The following is a 26,978-nucleotide window of genomic DNA, read 5'->3' as shown; positions in this document are numbered from 1 at the left end:
TGGGTGTGTATTGCACGGAATGTTCATGTCACAGTGTGTGACATCATCACCAGAGTGTAGAGGGAGAGAAAAAATTGTCAAAAAATAAATTTGTAAACTGCACTCCAGGTCGCAAATTCCACTCTACAGAAATAATTTATACATAGAAACGTAGGAAAATTTGTCTTCTCACTCACAATCCTCTGGTAAAGCTGTCAGAGTTATAGTTTGGGCGTACGACACACAGATGCGCCGCCAACACCACCAACAGCCTCACTGGGTCCCATATTAAAAACGCAGGAAGATTTCGGAAAAAGGGAAGATGGAACAGTTTTTTTAGATCCCTCTAACAAAGCTATTTTTTAATTTTTCTTTAAAAATCATATGTAGACATTCAGGAAGAACTCGGGACGCTCAAAGTGAAGTCGGATCAATGATAGGTATTATGGTTTTGCCAAAAATGCTTTCTGTTCGAGGCCAGAAATTCCACCTGTCAATGTTCCGGGACATTAACAGGTGTCAGTTAATTCTGTTGATTGCTTTGATCTGATTGCCTTTGATCTTTGATGTGATTACAGTTACATTTTGAGGTTAAAGGGCATAGTTTGAAATCTCTGAAGAATCTCATCATAGTGTACACACACCGGCAGTAGCCCCCGTGGCCCTTTCAAAATTTCCCCAGAGGAAATTTTCTAGTTATTCATTTTATTCTAAATGGGACCATAATTTACAAAATGAACATCATGCTGTATTGAGGAAGACACAAAATAGTGATAAACTCATTGGGAAAATGTTTACAGAGGTAATAAAGTGAGTAGTAGAGTGATTTTCTCATAGACTTCCATACAATCTGACTTCTTCCGCAATACTGGATTCGCCCCTGGTGGTCATGAAAAAGAATGCAGGTTCAAGGCACTTCTGGTTTAGTTTCACTTTTCAGACTCCTTGAAACAAACCAAAAAACAAGTCAACTAGAAAACGTTCAAACAGCACAAATGGTTTATTTTGATTTCACAAGCAGACGCTTGTTCCTTATTACACAGCTATGACCCACAAAACTGCTGTCAAGTCGATCCAACAGGCTTTTATTTTTTTCTTCTGAGAACTGAGCTGTGGTGTTTTGTTCTACATCAACCACTTTGATCACACGAAACACTGTAAACACCAAGGAGCCACAGTTTCACAAGGCGTCACAACGGTGGAGTTGAGATGGCCGATGCTCAGTGATGATGTGATCTGTTTTTTTTTTAATTGTGATTCAGAGTGAGAACTGAGTGTGACTGCACATTATTAACATTATTATGAATGTGGCAGCAGAGTGGCTCAGTGTTGGTAAAAAAAAAGAAGAAAGAAATGCAGCTGAGTGCAGTGAAACTTGTTTAAAACAGTTCTGGATAGACAACTGATTCACACAAAGCTTTTAAATTTCCTTCACACAAACAAAATGTTTTGTCAGTTAAACCAGGGATGACTACTTTTAAAAAAAATCAAAATTGCATTTATTTACCGCCTAATGCAGCTAGGGTGAATGAAGAGAAAAGACGTGGGCAAAAGTGTTTCCTACAGTCAAAAATAGCAAAATTTCCTCCTGTGACCTAATATAAATAACAAATTCATACAAAAATGTATTTTTTCTTAACACAATATACAAAACTTAAAGTTTTTTTTTTAGGAAATTTGAGCTTGCGGCTGAAATTTTTTACATTAATCGGGAAAATTGATAAACAATTTTGAACTACATTCTCTATCTCTGGTATAAATGACAAAAATAACTCAGTTTAATGTGAATGTAAAGCCTTTGAAGATATATTAACGTCATCCATCATGAAGCGGTGAAATAAAAACAAAAAGAAACGCAGAATCCTGTCATCAAGTTATCAAAGCTAATAAAACTGCTGCAGCTGAATTACACTGTACAGCCAGAACTGGCCATCTTTCTTCATATATTACAATGTATATGGTACAAATGTTATTGTTTTAAAGTAAGAGGAGGTTAACACTTTACATTTACCTTTTGACAAATACTGTAATCATTTTAGTTTACTGGAATTCTCCATTTATTTGATCTTAAGGGCTCTTTTATGCTCATTTATATTAGACACAGATGCAGCATTCTGTTCATACTCTGTGTTTATTTCGTCCCTATTTTTGCATGTTGGAATTTTTTACTTTTTGAGGAGAAAAAAAAGCTCCAGTTAAATTGTTTGAAATAGATGCATCTATTTCTATATGTAAAGGAAACATAAAGGGGCTTAAGGGACACTACAGGTGAAAAGGGAAAAGACAATTTAAGTAGATAAAGTGTCACAAAATAAACACCTAAATGTATATTTTTTTGGTCTGAAAAAGACGAAATAGCCAGTTGAGTAGCCAAGTGCCATTTTTCCAAATATATTTCAAGAAACAAATGAATTTTCTTTTGTTAGAAATACATTTAACTGGGTTAATATAGTGCAAAAAGGCAGCTGTAAAGTGTTAAAAAATATAAACACAGATAAACTGTATTGGTATCCACAAAAAATGTTTTTTTTTTTTACCCAGAAATATTCATCATGTCGATGTAATTGTTTAAATGAACACTTTTGTTACAAACCAGCAAAACGCTCCACAAATCTAAAGCTAGACTCATAAACAATCGGTTTGAAATGAACTGTGCTTGTTTGTCGTGTTAATGCTATAACTCACGAGTACAACAAAGTACAACAGAGTACATCAAGTTGTACTGCAGTCAAAACTTTTAACTGCCTGTTATCACATTAAACACGTTTTTAGACGTTGATTGTATCACACACACACACACACACACACACACACACACACACACACACACACACATCATCATCATCACAGCCTCTCCCATTCACTTAAATGCAGCTTTGGCTGTTTTTTAGTGGCAGTGGGAAAGCAGCAAAGCAAGTGACAGCGAACGCATCACGACACTCCTCACGAAGGTTTCACTAGTTTTCCTTTTAAGTACCATAACAAATATGACACTGACAGAATCCCACAACAGTGTTTTAACACTAATGACTAAAGGGCACTGCGATAAACTAGAAAAAAGAAGAAGTTTTTTTTACAATCATGTCAAGTATTGGTTCAACAGCAGGGCTGGGTATCTGAGGAACATCAGTTATGAAACATTTCAAATTTGATACAAAAAAAACAAAACACTAAAGGACTACCCATCGTCGACCCTGACAGCTTCTGAGACACTTTAAAGTACTACCACCAGACTTTTGCAGGCCATGAAGGAAATTTAGACACAGATTACTTTGATCAAATTGCAGATTAGGTTTTTAGTTCCTAAAAAAGTGTCCTTGGTTTCTGAAAAAGGGTCTGAAATTGAAAAAGGGGCTGTAAGAACTTTTTTAGTTAGCTAACTAGCCAGCCACTAAATCATGCTTCATTCAAACACTCTTCTTGTCAGTGTAGTATCTATTGCCAGATAAGAACTTTCTTCAACACATTTTCTGCAGTCAGTGTAGCATGGCAAGCTTACTAGCAGACGGCTAGTTTTCTAAGCTTTTACCCTGCACTCCTACAGAAAATGAGGCCAACAGTTACTTACTAGCCACCTCTCGGAGACTATTTTGCTGAGAGAAGAGTGGACTTTGGCCCTAAAGATGGATTAGCAAGAAAGCTAGCTAACCAGCTAGAAGAAAAATGAATGCTTCTTCCACACACTGTGAAGAAACATTGCTAAAAGTAATTGGCCAATAACAGCACATAGAGGCAGGGACTTGGCGAAAAACACAAAAAATACCACCTTATGAGTCCACATAGTCCTTTAAAATTAAACAAAAGTTAGTTTTACGTAGCACTATAAGTATTGTGTTTTGGTACCCAGCCCTGCCTAACAACCATTTCAACAGGTGTTACTCTTAGAGACTACAGATTTCGTACAGAAACACTGAAATCATCTTTCCTTCTCGCTCACAAGTCTCAGATGGAACAATGTCTCCGCATTTATCATCCCCTAATGATAAACGGTCAACACGGCAGGGAGATGACTGTTCTTTGTCTACGAGATACACAGTGGCTGGTTCATGGCTTCACAGAAATAGAAACACAGTCCAGGCATCAACACTGTGAGTGACCAGTTACACAACAGATCATACTGGAGAAAAAACCCCACCACTGAGAACTTTCCATCAGTAAAGAACAAAACCAACACACTGAAGCCTCCACACAGGATGGCAAGCCCACATATGTGACCAATGTAAGAGTTTCAGTTACTAACAATAACATATCCAAACTGAAGGGAGACCACACCAGTGGAGAGAAACGAAGAGAAACCATAACACTGTGACTGGGAAATCTGGATGGCTGTCAAACTGAACTTAAACATTTCAAATCACTCGTGTTTTGGTTTTATTTGTTAAAGAAGACTGAAAATTTAAATTTAATTACAAATTGTGCAAATTATACATGTTATCTCGCTCAGTGAGTGCTGTCCCTGGTGGCTGGAGGCCATATTGCAACATTTATAATCAAGATAAGATATTCCTTTATTGATCCCCAATGGGGGAAGCATTCATTTTGTTAATGTATTGCTGTACAGATCATCACAGTTTGGATTGGTTGTTTTATGTTCCTGTTAGCTATCTTTGTCTCAAGCATGCAACTATTTAATAAGTTGTTTATTTCTCTTGTAGGTTACAATCACATATGCTTTATAATAGTTATTTATGATGATATATGGGGATGCACCGATTCATCGGTTGTCTGTCTGCAAAACATTGTATTCTAAATGAAAAACACAAGAGGTACTTTAGCCCTATTTATGTTTCTAATTGCCTTTACAATTAAATTTAGTTTAAGCTTGACAAAAAGAATATTTTCTCAGGCTGTTTGAGTCCTGAAAAAAATTCTCATTGAGTAGGTTATTATTTAGCAACTAAAAAGGCTTTTTAAGCAGATATTTAAAAAAAATTAAATAAAATAATTGTCATTTAAAAGAAGGCTATATTACAGATTGTTTCATCTGTATGATTTTATTTGTGCTCATTTGCTGACTTTAAAACAGTTCAGTTATTTTCTATTAAGATTTCTTTGTTTCCCTTTCACAAAGAGGGGATTAAATAACATCAAAAACAACAACAACAAAACAGTATGGGTATCAGCGCTTGGACACATTTATATTTTAAATATCTATATCAGCCTAGAATTTTACAACTGGTGCAGCCCCAATTTAATAGTTGTGTCTTTTAGCTCATGCAGGTTAGATATATCGCTATGCAGATGACACAATAATTTAAGTGTCAAATAATTTTTAATGAGAGTCAGCCCCTCTCTGATGGAATAAATCATGCTTTATACCCACCTGGATTAATGTTCTCTCTCTTATTGAAGTCATTAAAATATTTGTTATCAAGCTTGTGAAGTTTCAATCTGAAAGCCACCCAGACTCCTGATCTGTAGCAGGACGCTCCTGTCTCCAGGTGAACAACATACCAGCCACACACGAGTGTCCACACTCGAGAGAAACCATTCAGCAGCACAGCCAGCACGGGAACTGTTTTTGCTCACATTTTTTCAGGTCGGCACAGAATAGAAACCAGACGATTTCAGTTCCTTTATCAACCATCTTGGATTTTTTTTTTTTGCGACAGAATATAGGACCATTATGTGCCAAAGTTTCTGACTGTGCAGACAACAGTTCTACCAGCAGCTGAAACTCACCAGCAGTGAGACTTTGTTCACTATGTACAGAGGCGTTTTTTTCTAAAACAGCAACAAAAAAGAAAAATTGTGAAAAGCTGTAAGTATTTTTTTCAAAAAGGTGCATTACTTTATCATAGAGACTGCTGAACCTCTGAATGCTGAACCAAAGAGAGAATAAGAGAGAGCACCTCTTAGAATAAGATGGCTGGTTTTAAATTGTGCTATAGATGTTTAGCTATGCATCTCAGGTGCCAAATCTCAATTTTTGAGATTCAAAGAGTGAGGCCTTCTTTCTTTTGGTGCCATTTTGCCCCATTGTTTAGCAGTCACAGAAATCAGGAAATTTAAGTATAGCTCCTGAAAACATCCAAAATTAATTAAAAACTAGTGGATTCATTTCATTTTTCAAGCATCAGACTACTGTTTTCGTCCAATCGTAAATCTGCTATTAGTGGCAGCGATTACATTATCAACATGTCTAACTCTTCAGCATCAGCAGAATGTGTTCTGCATTTTAGTTTTCAACAAAGAGGAGAAGTAGAATCCTCCTGTGTTATGTGTCTGTGCTTTTTGCTTTTTTAAATCACCAAAACAGATTGTTTTTTATCTTTTAGATGGCGAGGAGACACTTCCACGCAAAAGAAACAACACAAATGTGTTCCATGTATATTGGCGGCGGTGAGTTAGGGAGCGTGACAAATGCAGTAGACAGCGAGTGCAAGTCCTTTTTTCTCTCCTGCCCTTCTCAGTCTGGAGGAGGGCAGACCTCAGGGAGCTTTAAGTCAAACACTGACCTCCTGTAGACTCAGACGACGGCTGTTAAAAGTCTAAAAATGTTTTCTCTCATTGAGTGATTGCTCAGATTTTGTCAGACACGCGTGACAAGTTTTCATAGACAAAAAGAATGAGAGTAAACTTTTTAAAGCCTGCAGGATGTGAGTGTTTGATGCTCCAAAGAGAAAGATTTTGTGTTGTTTCACTGTGAGGCGACCGAAGCAGGAGGTGGAGGTCATTTCTCCTGCAGCAGGGCGGGGATGTTGATGTTCCAGCCGATGGCCTGCCGGTCGAAGCCGCAGGTGAACAGGTTGCAGGAGGTGTTGTCTTCACACCAGGCGGAGCAGCACACCATCCGACGGTGACCCTGAGGAACGCCAGACAACACAGCAGCTGATAAACACTGAGGACATGTCAGGTGTTGAGGGACAAACAACACAGAAATCTAATCACAATATATATATTTGACTGATAACTTGATAACTTGACTGTTTTTTTTTTCAAATTCAGTTAGTTTTAATGAGTTTTTAGAGTGAGTTTGCTAGTTTTAATTAGTTTTTATTTTTTGGAAAATGCTTAGTTTTAGTTTAGTTTTTATTAGTTTTAGTGTTAGTTTTTTGTAATGGGGTATTTGTTGGGTGCCAGATTAAAAAAAGTCACAATAAATGTTTCCTTTATTTCTTTTGTCTGATCCATCTCAGCCCCAGTAAGTTTATTAAGTCATAAAACCAGATAGATGAAATAGATTTCATATCAACCATAAAGGTTTACGTATGAAAAAAGTTGACAAAGATGAAAACGAAGGACATTTTCACTATAATTTTAGTTAGTTTTGTAACCACAAAATACAGTTTCAGTTAGTTATCATTTTTTTAAAAACTCTGGCTTTTATTTTTTATTTCAGTTAACGAAAAAGTTTTTTCAATTCTAGTTTTGGTTATTTCGTTAGTTCTCGTTAACTATAATAACCTTGGTATGGACTGACCTGTCTGTTGCTTCGTGGGAGTCGAGCCAGTCGCACCCCGGACATGTCGAACAGCCGGACCTGCCGATTGTCATGAGGAAGAGCGATGATTTTCTGGGTCACCGACACGCTGATCCTAGACACAACCACAGACACAAACAGAGATACATCACTACATCTATTTCACACATCTATAGCTGAGTTTTCATCTATGGGGTTGTAGAACCTGATAATGTAATAAATTCCCGATAATGTAATAACCCCGATAATGTAATAAAAATCTGCACTTGAGTCCATTGAAAATGTAATCAAACCTGATAATGTAATAACGTCCCGATAATGTAATAAAGTGCATTTCCCAATAATGTAATACACTTTTTTACCAATAATGTAATAAAGTTTAACATTAATGGAAGGTTTTTGATCAAATCAAAGATGGCGGAAAATCCAATATGGCCGAAAAACCCCATTGAGGATGCATTGAGCTCTGATTGGCCCAAGGGTTCCAGTGATACATCCTATGAGAAAAAACGGATGAACGGGTCAAAAGTGAATAAACATTCAACTTTGACCTGTTGGTGGCGCTAGAGCTCTGGAGCTAGAGTTGATACACAGTATCACCACTTGAACCCAAGTAATGGATGGTCTGCTGTTTAATTATTACAATACTGAGGAATTATTACATTATCAGGACTTGGGAAATGAAGGCTAACCTGATAATGTAATAACCTCCCATTAATGTTATACTTTATTACATTATTGGGAAATGCACTTTATTACATTATCGGGCAGTTATTACATTATCAGGTTTTATTACATTTTCAATGGACTCAAGTGCAGATTTTTATTACATTATCGGGGTTATTACATTATCGGGAATTTATTACATTATCAGGTTCTACAGGGCTTGTGTGCAGCTCACAGACCTGTTGACAGCAGAGTCAGTGCGGATGGTTGCTATGGGCGACCTCATGTTCTTCAGGTCCCACACTTTGACGGTTCGGTCGTCGCTCCCGGACACCACGTTGTCGCCCACCGTGAACACAGCAGACGTCACCGTGCTGCCAAAAAAACCAAGGTTTTCTTTAGACTTCATCAGAATTATTAAGATGTTTTTATCTAACAATATTTGTTTAAAGAACTGAACTGTACATGGTAGTATTTTTTATTTATTTAAATTCTTCTCTGGGTAGAACTGAATGTTTAACACAGTAGAGGAATACTTCAAGTTTCTCATGTCAAGCTATTACAACTAGTCTCTTATTGCCCCCTGTGGTATAAATCAAACCAATATGTGCCTGATATAATAGTATTTTTAAATTTAGTTTACTTATTAACATAATAAATACATAATAATAACAACTGAAAAACAATCAATATAAATGAAGATTTTAGCCATAACTGGAAGCCAAAGTTTCTTATCCCTCTAACAATAAAAAAATATACAAACCCCATGAGAAAACTACAAATACTTATTAACTAATTAATAAATGCATTATCCTTAACCATGAGCCAGATTTGAACCTGTGTGAACCTCTTGCTATGAGTCTACAGTGTTGCTAAACATACTATTTTTAATTCATCAAAATGTTATTTATCAACACTTTTGTCCAGTTACATCAGTTTTTAAAAACATAATGTACAAAACACATTTACTAGTAGAAATAAAAAGTGGATAAGATAGTGTGTGTGTGTGTGTGTGTGTGTGTGTGTGTGTATAAAGGCAGTTTAAAAAGTAATCTGTCACTGTTCTTTGTTATTTTCTTTGAATAAGAAGAAGTAACAAAGTGACCTTTTATTCAAATTAACCCGTTAATCCACTGTGTACTTTCTTAACCCTGTTCTGAAAAAAATACTACAATAGTGTGTGTCCCACTGACTCGGTGTGTCCCTGGAACACGTTGACGGAGTGGATGGACGGGTCCCTGAAGTCCCACAGTCTGAAGGTGGTGTCTCTGGATGAGGTGACCACCAGACGCTGGGTGGGGTGTGTGCAGCAGTGGGTCAGCTCCTGGTCATGGCCTGAACACACACACACACACACACACACACACACACTGTAAGCACAAACAAAACATCCACCCTTCAGGACCTCAGACAGCCTGGACATCTTCCACCGCAGGCTGAAGACCTATCTCTTCCAACAATACCCCGGTTAAGTCATGGTCACCTAAAATATATATTTTTAAAAAAAATGCTCTTCTTCTTTTCTCTTCTTTTCTTCTTTAACATATAGCACTCCTTTAGCGATGACAGTTGGCTCTTAAAGTTCTGTACTTACTTGATTCCTATGGTCTAAGTCTAGTACCATCAGCTTGAATGCACTTATTGTAAGTCGCTTTGGACAAAAGCGTCTGCTAAATGACATGTAATGTAATGTAATATATTTATGAAAGTATTTCTTTAATCCCACCGGTGAGTGAGTGGACGAGCTCGGAGGTCTCCACGTCGTACAGGTTGGCGGCTCGGTCCCAGGAGGCAGTCACCACCTGTTTGCCCCCCACCAGCCAGTCAGCGGCAATCACTACGCCCTGATGGCTGCGCAGAGTTGTGGTCGCCACGCGGATAGATGGGCAGTCGTTGGGACCCTCGACCTCGCCGTCGGCCTCGTCTTTATCCGAAAAGTCCACGTCGTCTTCACAAGGTGTCTGCTGCTGATAAAGGAGTTTAGGAAGTTTCAGAAAGAGGAGAAGTTAAAGCCAACGAGGAGCTCAGAGACACACACGAAGAGGCGTAAAGTGTTGAGTCTGGAACCAGTCTGAAACCAGTCAGGAACCAGTCAAGAACCAGTCTGGAACCGGTCTGGAACCAGTCAGGAACCAGTCTGGAACCAGTCTAGAACCAGTCTGGAACCGGTCTGGAACCAGTCAGGAACCAGTCTGGAACCAGTCTGAAACCAGTCAGAAACCAGTCGAGAACCAGTCTGGAACCAGTCTAGAACCAGTCTGGAACCGGTCTGGAACCAGTCAGGAACCAGTCTGGAACCAGTCTAGAACCGGTCTGGAACCAGTCAGGAACCAGTCTGGAACCAGTCTGGAACCAGTCTGGAACCAGTCAAGAACCAGTCTGGAACCAGTTTGAAACCAGTCTGGAACCAGTCAGGAACCGGTCAGGAACCAGTCTGGAACCGGTCTAGAACCAGACACACACGAAGAGGCGTAAAGTGTTCATGCTTACGTTGATATCAGCAACAGGCTGTGGAGTTGGCAGCTGCACCATGTATCTCCAGATGTGAGCCGTCTGGTCTCCAGAGGCTGAAGAGGGGAGAGAAACACTATCAGAGTCAAGACGACCCCTCCTGAAAATATCACTGTATAAGACAAGGTCTGAAGGGAAAGCACAGAGGCTTTTTTCCATTAGTTAAATAATAAAATAAGATGAAAACCTGTCCTTGTGGTGGAAAAAAGATCATTATAATAGGAAACCTTCTTAAAACAAATTAGACAGATTACTTCAGAAATTTTTTATACAGATCATATTCCAAATCAGCACCAACTTTTAAGAGCAGAAATGTTTAAATTTCAGACTTTGAAACATAAGGATGATTTAGTTTTTGATCTTTACCTGTCAGAGCCATTTGTTCAGTGGGGTGGAACTTGATGGAGTTGACTGTGGAGACAGAGACATCGATGGATTACATCACACCATAACAGATACTGTTGATATAGTACTTTAATCCTGATTTTCAATTTTCTGATTATCACTTTTGATAAGCATTTTTTGATGAGTTCAATAGGGAAGAACATATTAAAATTACCTGATCCTTGGTGGCCCATGTATTTAAGGAGGCACTTCCCTGTCTCAATGCTCCACAGCATGGCAGAGTGGTCTGTTGAGACAAAGACACATTTAGAGGTTTAGATTAGTTTTGCAGTGTATGTCTAATGCTCCCTATACATCAGAAGACTTTGAAAAGATTTGGAAAAGACTCCTGGAAGACAATCAGCTCACACCTGCTCACATCTAAAGACAAGTGTTTAGAGTTTTTAGTCTCACACTGAGATTTTAGACAGACTGTCAATCTTGCAGGGAAACTATTTACAAGACTACAACTAGATTCTTTTTACATTTTTTTTCCTACCATGCAATTTTTCCCCATCATGCTCTTAGCAAAAACTTACTAAATGGAGGAGAAGCAGCTTTTGGCTCCAGCTGCTCTAGTGTGTGACTCAGTGGTTTGTGTTGAAAAAAACAAAAGAGGAAGAGGAGAAGACGCCACAAAATGCCCCTCACAAAGATGAAAAAGGGCTTCTGTTTTTCTAACATAAAAAGTTGTCTATTTAACAGTAAAAATAGATAAAAGGAAGAATAAAGGAAAGGAACGTTTAGAAATCAATTCATGATATACATTTATGTCCAAATTATATCATAATGTGTTTAATTGAATAATTATATTTATCAGCTCTATCAACTTTCATTTAGTTAATCATACATTCATTATTGATTATTTATTACTTATTTATGTAAACATTTATTGATGCATTTTAACTGGGTCTCCTTACTGTTCTCTTGACTAAGAAACATCTAAATATATGACATCACTATATTTTTATTGAGGCATTATTGTGATGTTCCTTTTTCCTGTGGAAGTGGTTTTACTGGCCGGTCTGGAACCGGTCTGGAACCAGTCAGGAACCAGTCAGGAACCAGTCAAGAACCAGTCTGGAACCAGTCTAGAACCAGTCTGGAACCGGTCTGGAACCAGTCAGGAACCAGTCAAGAACCAGTCAAGAACCAGTCTGGAACCAGTCTGAAACCAGTCTGGAACCAGTCAGCAACCGGCCAGGAACCAGTCTGGAACAGGTCTAGAACCAGTCTGGAACCGGTCTAGAACCAGTCAGGAACCAGTCAGGAACCAGTCAAGAACCAGTCAAGAACCAGTCTGGAACCAGTCTGAAACCAGTCTGGAACCAGTCAGGAACCGGTCAGGAACCAGTCTGGAACCGGTCTAGAACCAGTCTGGAACCGGTCTGGAAATGGGGACCTTTGCCCCGCTCATCTATTGGTTGGTGATTGTGTTACGTCACTGAGACTTGAGATCATATCAAACACGTTTGATATGATCAAACCCAAGACTAGATAAAGACTGATATGAAACAGAGCAGATTACTACCTTAAACTGAACCATGGAGATGACGGGAGCGCTGTGACTCCAGTAAAACTCCTAGATTTACTAAAGACTTTCAGTTTCTAGTCTGGGACTGGGGAAATCGTTTGGTGTAATCCCAGCATTATGTATAGAGAAAGGCCAGGAAGCCCTCTACAGAGAGTAGACTAATGAGATGTGTTAGAGACAGGAAACAAAACAACACTTCAGGACAAGGTTATAATAGTTTTGTATTTTTCATTAGTTTTAGTTTTAATTTTGTTGTGAATTTTTGTTTTCAAATTCAGTTAGTTTTAGTTAGTTTTTAGAGTGAGTTTTCTAGTTTTAGTTTAGTTTTTATTTTTTGAAAATGAGGTCATAATAAATGTTTCCTTTATTTCCTTTGGTTTATCATCTCAGCCCCAATAAGGTTATTAACTCTTACAGTTCTGGGTGTTTTGAATTTTGGTTCTAGTGTAGACATCTCAGTCTCAGTAAACATATTCACCATGTTCAAATAAATCCACTGAATTATGAATGAAAAAAGTTGACAAAAACGAAAACTGAGGACATTTTCACTATAATTTTAGTTAGTTTTAGTTAGTTTTGTAACCACATAATACAGTTTCAGTTAGTTATCGTTTTTTAAAAACTCTAGTTTTTATTTTTATTTCAGTTAACGAAAATGTTTTTTCAATTCTAGTTTTCGTTATTTCGTTAGTTTTCGTTAACTATAATAACCTTGCTTCAGGAATTGATTGGATTACCTGCAGACGCAGTCCCGAGCACCACAGGTTGTGTCCTGGTGACGCTCAGGTCCCAGATGCCGTCTCTGTGGCCGACATACTCTCTGACCAGCTGGCACACGGCTCTGGACGTGGTCGCTTTGAAACTGGACACAATCTGACACCGACATCAAACTCACGTTAACACAGAAGGAACTCACAGTAATGAACCTAGCAGGGTTTCTACACACTTTTACTTCTCACAACGGCATTGTTGGATCTTTTTGTTGGGTGGATATTAACCCAATACTCATTAATATCAAATTGACAGAATTAATTTTTCTTGCAAAATTGAGGAGTGGAAATTAGTATTCTGGGGAGTTAAGACCAAACACTGTTTATTATTAGATGTGGTTGAGGCCTCTTGTTTAAAATAATCACTTTTCTCAATTAAATCAGTGATTTTAATAGGCATCGATCAATTAAATTTTATCAAATCATTTAATCTATTAGCCTATTTCTAAGAAAACCTTGTCATAAAGTACAAATCTGAAGATTTTCATTTGAATAAATCACAAACTGGGTCTCTGTGGCGATATTTCCGGGTAAAATGAAGTTGGCATTGGCACAGTTAGAGCACGTTCACGGGTCATTCCACAGTAGTTTGTCGCTGGTGAGGCTTGCTAAAGCATTTGCTATAGAATCGCTCTTCAACTCACTTGCATGTGAAACAGTATACTGTTTTTAATGGTTACTATCGCCAAACAAACAAGGAATGAAATGATGACTACAGAGCCAAAAACACACCTGCAATTACAGCTAATAGCCATAGGTGTGGCCAAAGAGAAGACAAAAGGAGATATTTTAGATTTACTTTAGTTACTTTAAGTCTAAAGGTCTTCACACTGGGAACGAAAACGCAGAATTTTCTCTTTCCATCTATTCTAGCTAAAATTCAAATTTTGCACATCACACAATCACTCAGCTAATCATTGTTTTTACTATAATAAACCCACAATATACTCTACATGCTGGAGAAACGCTGTTTGTTTCCAGTAGTGTGTTGAATCAGAAATCGATCAATACCCATATTGTTATATGCGGTATTAAACATAATGGTAACACTTTAGATTAGGTAACACATATTCAACATTAATTAGTTGCTTATTAGCATGCAAATAATTGGCTCATATTGGCTCTTAGTTAGTCATTATTTAGTAGCCTTATTCTGCATGGCCTTATTATACAACCAGTAAGACATTAACTAAGAGTTTTCCCTCAATAAACTCAGAATTATTGCTTATTAGTAGTAAGTAAGGAAGGAAGTTGTTGAAACTTGCTCACTTACTACTTACTGGGTCAATGACTGGTAGACTAACATTGGTGCAAAGCCACTTTTTAGAGTAATGATTGACATTACAATCTACCAATCCTCATCCAATCATCCAAAAGGAGCCACCAGTCACGTCAAAGGTCTGGAGAAGGTGGCTATTAGCCGTTTCCATGGTTTCACTCACCACTATGTAGAGACTTATAAAGTCCAGACAAACTAAAGCAAATTAAGATCATATACAACAACTTCCTTACTTGCTACTAATAAGCAGTAATTCTGAGGTTATTGAGGGAAAACTCTTAATTAATGTCTTACTGGTTGTATAACAAGGCCTTGCAGAATAAGACATTAATAACTACTTAATAATGACTCATTAAGAGCCAATATGTTACTTATTTGCATGCTAATGAGCAACTAATTAATGTGGAATATGTGTTCCCTAATATAAAGTGTTACCAAAATAATTATGACATTGCCACCTGAGACAATCTATTGATCGAGAGAGCCAAAGTACATATTTTATTGGTAGGCTTGTTATTATCGTCTGAAATACAAATCTGTCTGGGCAGGCTCATAGAGATAGATAGGCTTTATGCAATTTATTTGCACGATGCATTAATCGCATTTGGCCTAACAAGATACAATCAAATACGAAGGTTTTCAGTATTTTCCCAGAATTTCTCCTCATTTCACAAACATTTTTACAGGCCTGGATGTTATTCATATGAAGCTGTGTAGGAACCCTGGTTTGTTGGAGGGAGGAGGGTCAGCAGAACTGAGGAGCTGCTTAGCAGGGTCCTTGTAGTAGCCAGTGCTAAGAAGCTTTGGTTGACAACAGCGTTATTCATATCAGTCCTGGGTTCAAGAGATTTATACAATAAATAAATATTTGTTTGAAGTAGGGGAGCACCGATCGATTGGCGCCGATTTCCTTAATTTTGCGGGATCGGCGATCTGCCGATTCCTTTACGTCAAACCGATCTTATCTAGCGAGCTTATCTACCTCGATAATAACCCCCCACCGGCGAAGCAGTGCTCCCAACTTTGTTGCTAAATTCAGCAACTTTTCAGACCCCCTTAGCAACTATTTTTCAAGAAAGCGACTGGAGACAAATCCTTCTTACTCTTCTTAATGAGCCGCTAACAAGCCGGAGGCCGGCTCGTTAAGAAGAGCCGTTAGCGGCAGTTAGCTACAGTTAGCTGTGTGTGTGCTAACAGGCTAACAGCTAGCTCTGTAGCAGTACAGTGTGTATGTGCTAACAGGCTAACAGTTAGCTCTGTAGCAGTACAGTGTGTATGTGCTAACAGGCTAACAGTTAGCTCTGTAGCAGTACAGTGTGTATGTGCTAGCAGGCTAACAGTTAGCTCTGTAGCAGTACAGTGTGTATGTGCTAACAGGCTAACAGTTAGCTCTGTAGCAGTACAGTGTGTAAGTGCTGCTGCTGCGCAGGTGTTCACTTAGCGATCTCTGTTTGTTTACAACAAGCACGTGGAAAACCCTCTCCGTTTGTTTCTTCTTCTACAGTTTGGCATCTAGCGCGCCACACTGTATCATCAAATGCTACGCTGCCCCCGTGTGGAAGGCACCAGCAATACAACTTTTATTTCTTCCAGATATGATGAACTATTCGATTTTTTATGATTTAATGACTATTCGAATATTCGAAAATCGATGCCCTCCCTAGTTGTCTGTATGTTGTACAGAACAAAAAACACTTAATTTATGGTTGCAGTTCTCTTTTCCTTTTTTTGTTAAAGAAAAATACTGCTGTGTTATTGTTTTTCAATATAAAAAGATTCAAACATTGAAGGTGTATGCTGTGAGTTATAAAAAAATCGGTATCGGCCAAAATCGGAATCGGCAGGTCAGGCTTTTTAAAAATCTGTGATCGGTGATCGGCCAGAAAATTGCAATCGGTGCACCCCTAGTTTGAAGCTTTTTTTTTAGCACATGCTTGGTGGGGTCGCCACCAATCCGATGCTTAAAAAACAAACAGCATCAGTGACCAGTCAACCCAGATCTGGTATCAACACAAATGCAGACACACTGAGTATCAGTACTGCATTTATTATACCAGGATTACTATAAATGCAAAACAGAAAAAAAAGAAATAAAAATCTAGAAGGGGAAGAAGAAGGAGCAAAAAATACCGTGTTATGGCGAGACAAGGAATTGATCAGTAATTATTATCAGTTGCATCAAGGTTCGGTCAGAGTGTTTACATTAAAGATGGGGATGATACAAACGGGACTCTCGGCTCGTTTTGGGAACAGACCACTAAATAAGTTCCAACTGAAAGGAAGCAGGAGAGCATAAAGGACGGCATCATTCACGGGAAAATTAATGTTAGCTTACACATAGAACATACAGATCCTTCCTTTTTTCAAAATCTGTTAAAACGACGTCAAATCAACAAACTTCAGTCAAAGTCAAAGAGAAAAACACTGCTGATATGATGGAAAATACCATTGCTAAGCATGGTGGAAGCCAGTGGGTGCTGGTTGTTAGCAAGCAGCACGGCAAATTCCTTTGTTTTAATTATAATCAATCCAACATGTTTAGATTTGTCAGATAATGCAAATGTAGTGTGATGATGTCAAAATGAAAGCTGACTCTGGATGGTTATTTTTAAATGCTTCGTTTTAGGGCTGGGCGATATATCAATATAAAAGATACATCGATATATTTTTAAATGTGATATGGAATTAGACCATATCGCATATATCGATATAGTTCATTTTTTTCTGTATATATAAATGCTGCCCTTACTAGGGTTTGTCATATTTAGTTCTTTTGTAATGTTCATTATTCTTTTCTCATATAAATATATTTATTTCAGAAAAAGACTGGCCTATTTTATTTCATAGGCTATTTTTATTTTTAATTTTTTTTTAATTTAAATATGCACTTTATGGAGCTTTGATTTGAAAAAAAGGTACTCCTGTTGTTATACAGTATTTATGTTCACTTAAATAAACGGTTTATATAAAACTACTTGTGACATGTCACATTTGGCTTTGACTTTTTTATGATTTTACGTTTTTATTTGGATATATGCATATTTTATTTTGTGTGGGCAGTGCATTTTATTTATCTTATTTTATTTTATTGTATTTAAATTTATTTTATGTTATTGTAATTTACTGTTCTATTGTTTACTTCATCTTGTATTGTGTTATCTATTTATTGTTGTGCAGCACTTTGGAAACCTTGTGTTTGCTAAAATTGTGCTTTATAAATAAAGTGCACTGTAAAAAATGTCTGTAGATTTTACGGTGAAAAACTGCTAAACTATGACAGTAAAAGACCGTAAAATGATAAATAAGTTAATTCAGTTTCGGCAACAAAGAAACACTGTAAATGTATATATCAGCCACAACAGGATTTTTTACAGTTTTGTTTTTGAAAAATACATTACTCCACTGTAAAATACACTGTAATATGTATTTAATGTAATATATATATACAAGCATCACTGTCATTTTTGCATTTATTTTTTGTAAAAATACTTTTTCTCACCGTTAAATGTACCAAACACCATATTTTTAACAAAAATATACTGTAATTTTTAATGGTAAAATCGTTAATTTATGCGTTTTCATTTATAAAGTATTTTCTTGTCAATTATATGGCAGAACAGCGTTTGTTATGATGGAAAAACTTTTTATTTATACAGTAAAAAAATGGAATAAAATGGCAATCTTAAACGTGACATCAACAGTGCCAATGTCTTTTTACCGTAAAAACAACTGCTTTTTTTTTTTACAGCGTGTATTGGATTGGATTGACTTTGACTTTGCTCTCACTTTGCGATAAAAATATCGGGATATATATCGTATATCGATATTCAGTCTCAATATATCGGGATATGACTTTGGTCCATATCACCCAGCCCTACTTCGTTAAAAAAAAAAAAAAAAAAAAAAAGCAACAACAGGGAGTGGACGGTTTCAGGAAACGCAAAGCAAAATAAGCTCTGAGATAATCTAACGCACGCAGCAGTTGATGATCTACAGTCTGTAGCTGCAGTGTGCAGTCTGCCATAGCCACATCAAGATTTCACTTCTTTTACAATTTTACTATCAACAATTCAGTTGAAATTATTAGTAAAAACATTATTAGTTACGGAAACTAATGTAAGAGTCAGCATTGACTGTGATAGGAGTGAAGCTACTTCCAAGTGTAAAGTGTCCCTTTAAAAACAAAATTCAACAAATCCATATCAAAACTGTTTATGCTGTGGGTTTCTTTAAGAATAAAAACAACATATTGTTAAATTAGTTTTTAAACTCTCTTAATGAAACAATTCATTGAATAAGCAAACAATTAAAAATATCTTATTTCCTTATTTTTATTTTATTTTTATTTGATTTATTCTTTTGGCATTGCCTCTTGTAAAAAATGCATACATGTGGCAGGATTAATTGAATATGTGATGAAGCTGTTAATATTTGTAATTTCATAACCTGCAATAAAGTAATAAAAAAAGAGTTTTTAAACTCTCAAATATTAATATCAGTATCAATTTCTAGGGCTGCTACACTACGGCAAAATCATAATCATGATTGATTTGTCAATATTGAGAGATATAATGTTATTTAACACTCACTGAATAAATTATCATTGACTTTGGAAACATGTTTTTTTATTGAACTATAACTATAATTCAACTGAAAAACAAATAAATATAAATATTAAAAAAATACATATATAACTATTTATATATATACATATATATACATTGAAATTATATAAATATAATGAATAAAAAATGTTTAAAAATGATTAAGATCAAATGAAAAACAAATAAAAAAATAATAGTAAATTATTTGATTTTAAAATAAGAAATTTAAATAAGTAATATAATGTAAACTAATAATAAATTAAAAATGACATGCAGATATAACAATGTTGTATTTAGTGCACTTCCACAATCTCCTGAAAACTCCTCAACATATATTTCACAATGTAACAAACTATATTCAACATATTCCAGTGAGTTCCTCAGTGAAAATGGACAAAAGGAAAGTGCAGGGTGTGCTGGATTTATAACACAAGACAAAACGTCATTGTGAAATGGATGCGGCACGATAATAATTTTATCTCAATTATCTTAAAACAACTTCAATCTCAGTGAAGTCTGTGATAGTCTTAAAATTATTTATTATTATTCTTTTTATCCTGGAATCTGTGTATATTACCAGTCTCTCTATATTACCAGTCTCTCTATATTTCTGTTTGGGCTAAATTTATATTGTTTTTTTTTTTTTTTGGTCGTTTGTTTGTCTGTCTGTTTTCGCCGTGTGGCTTTGTACTGGTGCATCATTGTTTTCATTTTTGTTGTTGTGGTTATCCTTTATATTATTCTTTGTATGTTATTTGTGTGTGTACATTGTCTAATTTGTAAATATGTTTCTGAGTCTTGGTTGTCTAGAATTGTGATTTAGTGTTTTGTTTTCATATTGTGGCTCCTAATAAGTAATCCACTGTTCTTTTCTTTGTTTATTCGTTAATAAAAATAATAATAAAATTAAAAAAAATTAAAAAAATTATTCAAAAGCAAAATCTAATATGGCCATAAGGCATGTTTCAGCAGACCGCACACTCTGCTTCTAGTGAGCAACGATCTAAAGCAGCAAACTCCTTCACCTTGAGTACTTTATTAATCAAGGCACAAAAAGCACTTTGAGGTAATAACTGCTTCATGTTAAATATGTCTCCATGGTGTTCCATTATGTGACAAGGTGGCTTAATGAAAACCAAGGAGGAGAAACTGAAAAAGCCTGTTAGTGAGATAATAAAGTTGTGTTTTATCTCACGCAGAAACTGATAAAAAGCTCCTACATTTGAATGACCAAGTCTCTTGGGGAGGGAGTGTCGACCCCCTGGCTGGGCTGTTTTCATGCATATTGGCACACAAGGGGGAGAAAGCAACAAGTTACCCATGAGTCTCCACCCCACAACTCCCAACTGGTTACGCTGAAGTTGCGGGATCCACCTACTCTGGCGTGGCAAGAGTTTGAACGCGGCTACGAGGTGAAAGAAGGTGAAGAAAACAACACAGCATTTCTTCTCTTCAACATCAAAAGTCATGTGATGGCTAACTGACGAAAGCAATGTAGCCAAGTCATCATTTTGTTAATAATTTGTATTGTACTTTCCCCTGATAGAAGTCAACAGTAGGTTTTGTCAAAGCATTGCTTAAAAGGCAATGCTTTGACAAAACCATTACACATAAACACACAAGCAGACTACAACCTAGAACAATGATTTACACAATTCTGGGTAATGTAAAACTGTCAAAATAAAATAAAACACGATTTACCTTGCTCGTTGAAGCCTTGTAGGTCGTCTTTAGTTTTTGTGACAGCTGGCTCGTGCTGTGACTCGCTGTGAATTGTTAGAAAAAATATATAAGTGGGTGGTTGACGTGAACTCAAATTCAAAGTGAAAAAAAGAATAATTCAAAAATATATGTCAAATGACATACAATTATATTCCCTGATATGTGAAAAATTCAAAACTGAATGTGTCCATTTCTAATTCTTCATATATTTAGCATATTATTAACTTTTTGGTGTGGTAGTCCTAAAATGTGTCCACCGGTGCAACAAAATAAAGAACGTCATTATTTAATTCAGAGAATGTTGGACAGATAAGATAGATAAGCCCAAGGCATATTAGTTATGAATATTTTTATCAATTTACATTATTTTCGATGATCAATCAATGTAAATTGATAAAAATATTCAGATCAATACTTAAACTGCGTTGTACCAAAGGACTACCTTAAGAAAGACAGAAGTGATCTTGTGTCCAGAGATGTCTTCTGTCCTTCCTGATTCTGGAAGAACCCCTCTCAGTAATGGGGTGGTCACATTAATGCCTGTTTTATATCTACATAATGGCGTTGCTCCAGAAGGATAAAAAAGTAATGTGTCATAATAACTCTACATAGGGACCTTTACACTTATATCCTCTAGATTCATTAAGTAAACACTCGTATGACATGCATTCAAGTATTTTAATGTATTTAGATTAATTTTTCATTAAATTACAGTTGTTTTAAGATAAGTAATGCTACCTAGGACAGTTGCACCGGTGGACAAATGTCATGTTCAAAACAGAATATTTGCATAGTTGAAGAACGATACTCATAGTTTGCAGATGGATTAGATGTAGAAGAATGAACTGCATATTAAAACATTAATTTTAATGAAATATTATCAAATTTTAGTAATATTTGTCACTGGGAACACAAAAATTGAGCGTCACGTCAACCACCCAAGTACAATAATAAAGCTATCAATATGGACATTTCAATATATAAAGTCCCTCTAAAATAATAAATACACTTGAAATGCAAAGACACATACTGCTGGGATGATTTGGGGGCTTAAATGTGTCTCACCTTTTGTTTTCAGTGCTCCTTTGGCTAAATCTGCCCCTTCGAAATTCTGTCCTTCTGCAGTCAAACGGTCATTCAGCGTTTCGATTTCTCTGCGTACTGAGAGTCAAACAGGTCACGAGTTAAAAGACGGACAGCAACATGAGGTTACTTGTCATTGAAGAGGTCAGAAAATCTGAAATGTTGTGAGGTTTTTTTAGTAGGGTTGTAGTTTCATTCATTATGTTGGAAATCAACATTTTTAGAATTCCCGAATTTGGTAAATGTTAAGTTTAAGAGACCTACTTTTATTTTTAAATATATTCTTGCTCCTTAATGACACAATCAAAAATCTTTTCTCATTTAAATGAGTTTTAAGTTAACATAAGACAAGATATTCCTTTACTAGTCCATTTCCAGCGTTACAGCAGCAAAAAGTGCACAGCAAGAGTAGAAAGAAGCATCAATAAAATAACAACAATAAATAGAAACAAGCAATATTAACAAGAAATATAAAAGTATTAACAATTTAAGCAAGGGTCTTTTTTTTGCAGCCCCAGAAACTGATGTGTGACTATGTAGAAACACAGAAAATAGGCTTGAACCCCAATCTAGACGAGAAAATAAGGTTTAACCCATAAGAACCCAGACCCAGTTATCCTTAAAGGAAAGTTATGGGGGCTATACCACCATTTCTGATGTGTTTTCAAAAACACTATCCCTAAATGTCAAAGATCTGTGATGTGACATAAACATTACATTGGGCGCTTATAGTATTTATGTTTATAATATTTATGTTTATAATATTTCATATTTTAAAATTTAAAAAAACTAGACACAAATTTGCCTTTTTCTCTGCATCTCCACAACATTTATCAGAATTGTGACATTATTAGTTCTGTTTAACAACAAATTATTTTTAGATTTGTTTTTAAGTAGCATAATAATAATAAATCGATAATAAATAAATACAAATACCCATGTGTCTTTTTGTTTATCAAAATTGTGACTTTAATTTGTTCAGGAAATATGGTCAAAACAAGTTAAATGCAATACAGGACAAACTATTAACGGATTAGAATTGTTAAATGGGTTTAAACTTAGCCTAGTAACAAAAAAATAGAAGATTTAACGTGTTTGTTACACGGGTGTCACCATGGGTTCTTATGGGTTAAAAAATGATGTTCTCTTCAACAATTAGAGTGTTTAAAAAGGCATTCCAGCTTTACTGGGTATACTGGGTTTGAAGCAGTACTTTCAGACTTACATTCCAGGTTTTCTATGTAGAGGTTTTCAAACTCTCTCTCGATCTGACTGAACAGGTCCAGCAGATTGCTCCTCAGAGACAGAGGCAGTTTGGAGTCCTGCAGGGACAGAAAAGGAAGACTTAAAAACAACATAGAAACATGAGTTTATCCCTGAGGGGAGAAGCATGGGGTGTGACTAATATTTTAAACCGATCACAGACATACTGGTAGCATCGGTATGTTGTGTGATATGCATCGATATGAAAATGTTTTCTACAGAACATTAATGCAGAAAACAATGCTTCAGGTGATTTAGGAAAGGTGTTATTTTTATTTATTTTACAACAACTGCACATACAGCACTGATGTTTATTTAGCTATATAGTTTTATTTGTTTTATACATCTTTATTTTCTCAGCGTTAGGGGTGTGACGAGATCTTGCGAGATTAAACTCGACGATATTTCTCGTTGTGTTAAAAATCAGTCTAGCGAGATCTGTGAATTATCCAAACTTCTATTTGTGACCTGTGGGGGCAGTAAAATTAAAAGAAGAAGAGGAGGAGAAGGAGGAGAAGCAGCAAGCAGCCAGAATGACGTCGCAGGAGACGGCGGCTCTTTAAGAAGAGTAAGAACAAATCGAAGGGGCACAGTCCTCATGCAGCAGTCTCTCCCAGTTACAGAGCCAGAGTCTGCAATTTGATAACAGGCTAACAGTTAGCTCTGTAGCAGTACAGTGTGTATGTGCTAACAGGCTAACAGTTAGCTCTGTAGCAGTACAGTGTGTATGTGCTAATAGGCTAACAGTTAGCTCTGTAGCAGTACAGTGTGTATGTGCTAACAGGCTAACAGTTAGCTCTGTAGCAGTACAGTGTGTATGTGCTAATAGGCTAACAGTTAGCACTGTAGCAGTACAGTGTGTATGTGCTAACAGGCTAACAGTTAGCTCTGTAGCAGTACAGTGTGTATGTGCTAATAGGCTAACAGATAGCTCTGTAGCAGTAGAGTGTGTATGTGCTAACAGGCTAACAGTTAGCTCTGTAGCAGTACAGTGTGTATGTGCTAATAGGCTAACAGTTAGCTCTGTAGCAGGACAGTGTGTATGTGCTAACAGGCTAACAGTTAGCTCTGTAGCAGTACAGTGTGTATGTGCTGCTGCTGCAGGAGGTGTTCACTTAGCGATCTCTGTTTGTTTACAACAAGCACCAGATAGGCCTGGGCCGATAATCAATAAATCAATTAATCGCACGATAAATTAAATGAACTCAATAATTTTGCCGGCCTCGATATATCGCCATGCGCATGCATGTTTGTTTTCCTCGTCTGTTGCCTCCAAGCAGGCTGGATGACAAGAGGGTTCACTCTGTGCTCGATCTCAGCACCTGGGCGCTTTTGTTCCATAGCAGAATGAGCGGAGTGAACCCTCCTGTCAGTCATCCAGTCTCTTTGTCTCTGTGGGGAAGGCTGGGCCGCTAGCATTGGCTACACACAGAGTGCAGCAGGTGAGCCTCGTGCGGAGCAACGCGAGGAAAAAAGATGATTGCAAAGCCAAATGCCACAGCCCCGGTGTGGGAATATGTCGGTTTCAAACCGAATGAAAAAGGTGAGCCCATCAACACACGGACGAGCCTGTATGCCCAATTTGTTCAAAAGTGGTGGCAACAAAAAAACCACCACAACAAACTTGCATGCCCATCTAAAGCAGAACCACCCGACCCAGTTTTCCCAGCTGGGGAAAAAAACTGCACCTGGAGATGCAGAGCCTTCGTCCCGACAGTCAACACTGGTCGACAAAGTAAATATAAACGCTGTGCGCTCACAGAAAGTGGAGTTTGCTACATCGCAAAATAAATGCTGCCCTTTTTAAAAAAAAAAATGTTTGTTTTATTTATTTAGAATATTTAAACGTTCTTAAAATTACAATTACAATGGTAAAAAACACTGAGAAATAAAAGTGTATTGTATTTGAAAGGGTGTGCATTATTATGATATATTATCATGTTGACAATAATATCGTTTATCGGCAATAATTTGTGGGACAATATATCGTCCAGCAAAATTTGTTATCGTCCCAGGCCTAGCACCAGACACTCGATTAGCGATGCCGTTTAATTCACGACCACCATGTTTATGATAATTAGCCATGCTGCTTTGTTTTGATCAGCTGTTGATGTTGTGCAGTGAGCTACAGCGGCCACAGTTGAGTCTCCCATGTTTAATTCGTCGTGTTTGTGATCACGGTCGAAACTGTCCCTTATCGATTACGCGGCGACAGAAAACCATACGTCACCTCCGGAGTCTCATTAATCCCACTGGGGGATTTTCTTTTTTTCTTTTTTTTATTTTAACTTTTATAAATTTTAGTTTTAGTTTCAATTTGTGGAAGAAGTTTATTAAAAGATCATGCTTACATGCATGTAAAGAGTTATAATAAACATTTCAAAATGCATGTTGTGCAACTGATAAAAAAATAAATAAAAGTCAGTAGGTCCAGTCATATATTGTGTCACTGTAGTTTCTTAAAATCTCGTCTCATCTCGTTCTCGTGAACCCAACATCGTGTCTCATCTCGTGAGCTGAGAGTATCGTCACACCCCTACTCAATGTTCATCTCTATAATTGAGTATGTATTATGCATGCATAATGTAGAGTTAAATATTGTAATAAAAGAATATAAAACACAGTTATTTGTTGAAGAAAGCCACTTTTTAAGTACCTTTGCTTGGTCATATTGCTGCACAATACACAAAGAAAATAAAATTTATAGAAAGTCACTATATCAACTGCCATAATCAGTAATCAGTGAATTTTTTTCCTCTTAAAAACAATCCCATATCAGACGGGCTTTATGTAAGGCTGCAACTAACAAGTATTAGTGCCTGGATTAATTGTTTTGTCTTCAAATTCCTTGTTGTAACTGTCTAAAACCAAAATATATTCAGTTTAGTAACATTTATGACAACGAAATTGAGTAAATCAGATAATTGAGAAGCTGTAATCAGTGTCTGTTAGTAGAAGAAAGTGACATAAGGGCACAGCTGGGATGTAAAGCCCCTGGCAGTCATACAAAATGTTTTTGTGCTTATAGGTCCGAGAAAATAAAAGATTGTGAGCTTCAATTTAACGCCATTAAACTGTTCTGTAATCTCAACATCATCTCTAGAAAAGCAGATGCATAAAATGAATAAATATAAATGACTAAAGGTCAGAAAAAAGAACTCATCGTCCAAAACAAATAAAAACAATAGAAAATCAAACATTATGAAGATGTGAGTTGATTTGTGTATCTAAAAGCTTTTACACAGTAGAAGTTTAGCGTTTGGCACCAGCGGTACAGAGCATAACACTCCTACAAAGCAGCAGAAAAGACTCTTATCACACAATAAAAAACATGAGGAAGGATATAAGAGTGAGCTCCTGCTTCAGGCTCAAACAGGAAAATAATAAATAAAAGGGTTATGGAGCACAGGGGGTGTGTTGGCACATTACTGACGCCTGAATGTGTTTTTAGAGGACCTACAAACTGCAACAGGACCTAAACTGGCTTAAAGTAGCACCCACATTAAGTCCAGTGTAACACTGTGCATGTTTCAGTTGGAAAACAAACAAGTTAGGGACAAGATCCCATTTAAGTCTTCAAAACTTACATAGAGCTTGTGGTATTATTTGTACAACATCTTATTTTATCATATAAAAAGATTTAAACTCAAAACAGACACTAGAACATATCATTTACAATAACTGACTTAATCATTTTTAGTTTTGTTTTCACTGAAAAATACTGCAACATGTTAAAAAGATGCTCAGTTTGAACCAATTT

At 36.6% G+C, this 26,978-nt stretch overlaps 1 protein-coding gene across 2 annotated transcripts in view; it reads right to left on the bottom strand.

Annotated features, from left to right (window-relative positions):
• Nucleotides 1-956: 956 nt before the first annotated feature.
• LOC131980917 (WD repeat-containing protein 37) overlaps nucleotides 957-26,978 on the bottom strand; it is a 39,460-nt gene continuing 13,438 nt past the window's right edge. Inside the window, exons 3-14 of one of the 2 annotated variants that reach the window (XM_059345226.1) lie at nucleotides 23,181-23,277; nucleotides 21,938-22,033; nucleotides 20,852-20,916; nucleotides 13,235-13,370; nucleotides 11,139-11,210; nucleotides 10,946-10,990; nucleotides 10,559-10,635; nucleotides 9,795-10,035; nucleotides 9,262-9,403; nucleotides 8,308-8,442; nucleotides 7,403-7,517; nucleotides 957-6,784 (exon numbers count right to left, since the gene is read on the bottom strand). In XM_059345226.1, coding sequence (XP_059201209.1) covers nucleotides 6,653-6,784; nucleotides 7,403-7,517; nucleotides 8,308-8,442; nucleotides 9,262-9,403; nucleotides 9,795-10,035; nucleotides 10,559-10,635; nucleotides 10,946-10,990; nucleotides 11,139-11,210; nucleotides 13,235-13,370; nucleotides 20,852-20,916; nucleotides 21,938-22,033; nucleotides 23,181-23,277 — 1,353 coding nt within the window. In that variant the 3' untranslated portion in view covers nucleotides 957-6,652. The remainder of the gene's footprint in view (nucleotides 6,785-7,402; nucleotides 7,518-8,307; nucleotides 8,443-9,261; nucleotides 9,404-9,794; nucleotides 10,036-10,558; nucleotides 10,636-10,945; nucleotides 10,991-11,138; nucleotides 11,211-13,234; nucleotides 13,371-20,851; nucleotides 20,917-21,937; nucleotides 22,034-23,180; nucleotides 23,278-26,978) is intronic. The other variant, XM_059345227.1, reaches the window with a different exon arrangement.

This window comes from Centropristis striata, chromosome 11 (assembly GCF_030273125.1).
Source record: "Centropristis striata isolate RG_2023a ecotype Rhode Island chromosome 11, C.striata_1.0, whole genome shotgun sequence".
Lineage (NCBI taxonomy): Eukaryota > Metazoa > Chordata > Actinopteri > Perciformes > Serranidae > Centropristis > Centropristis striata.
Note: the sequence above shows the minus strand (reverse complement) of the source record. Positions and strands in the feature narration are given on the sequence as shown.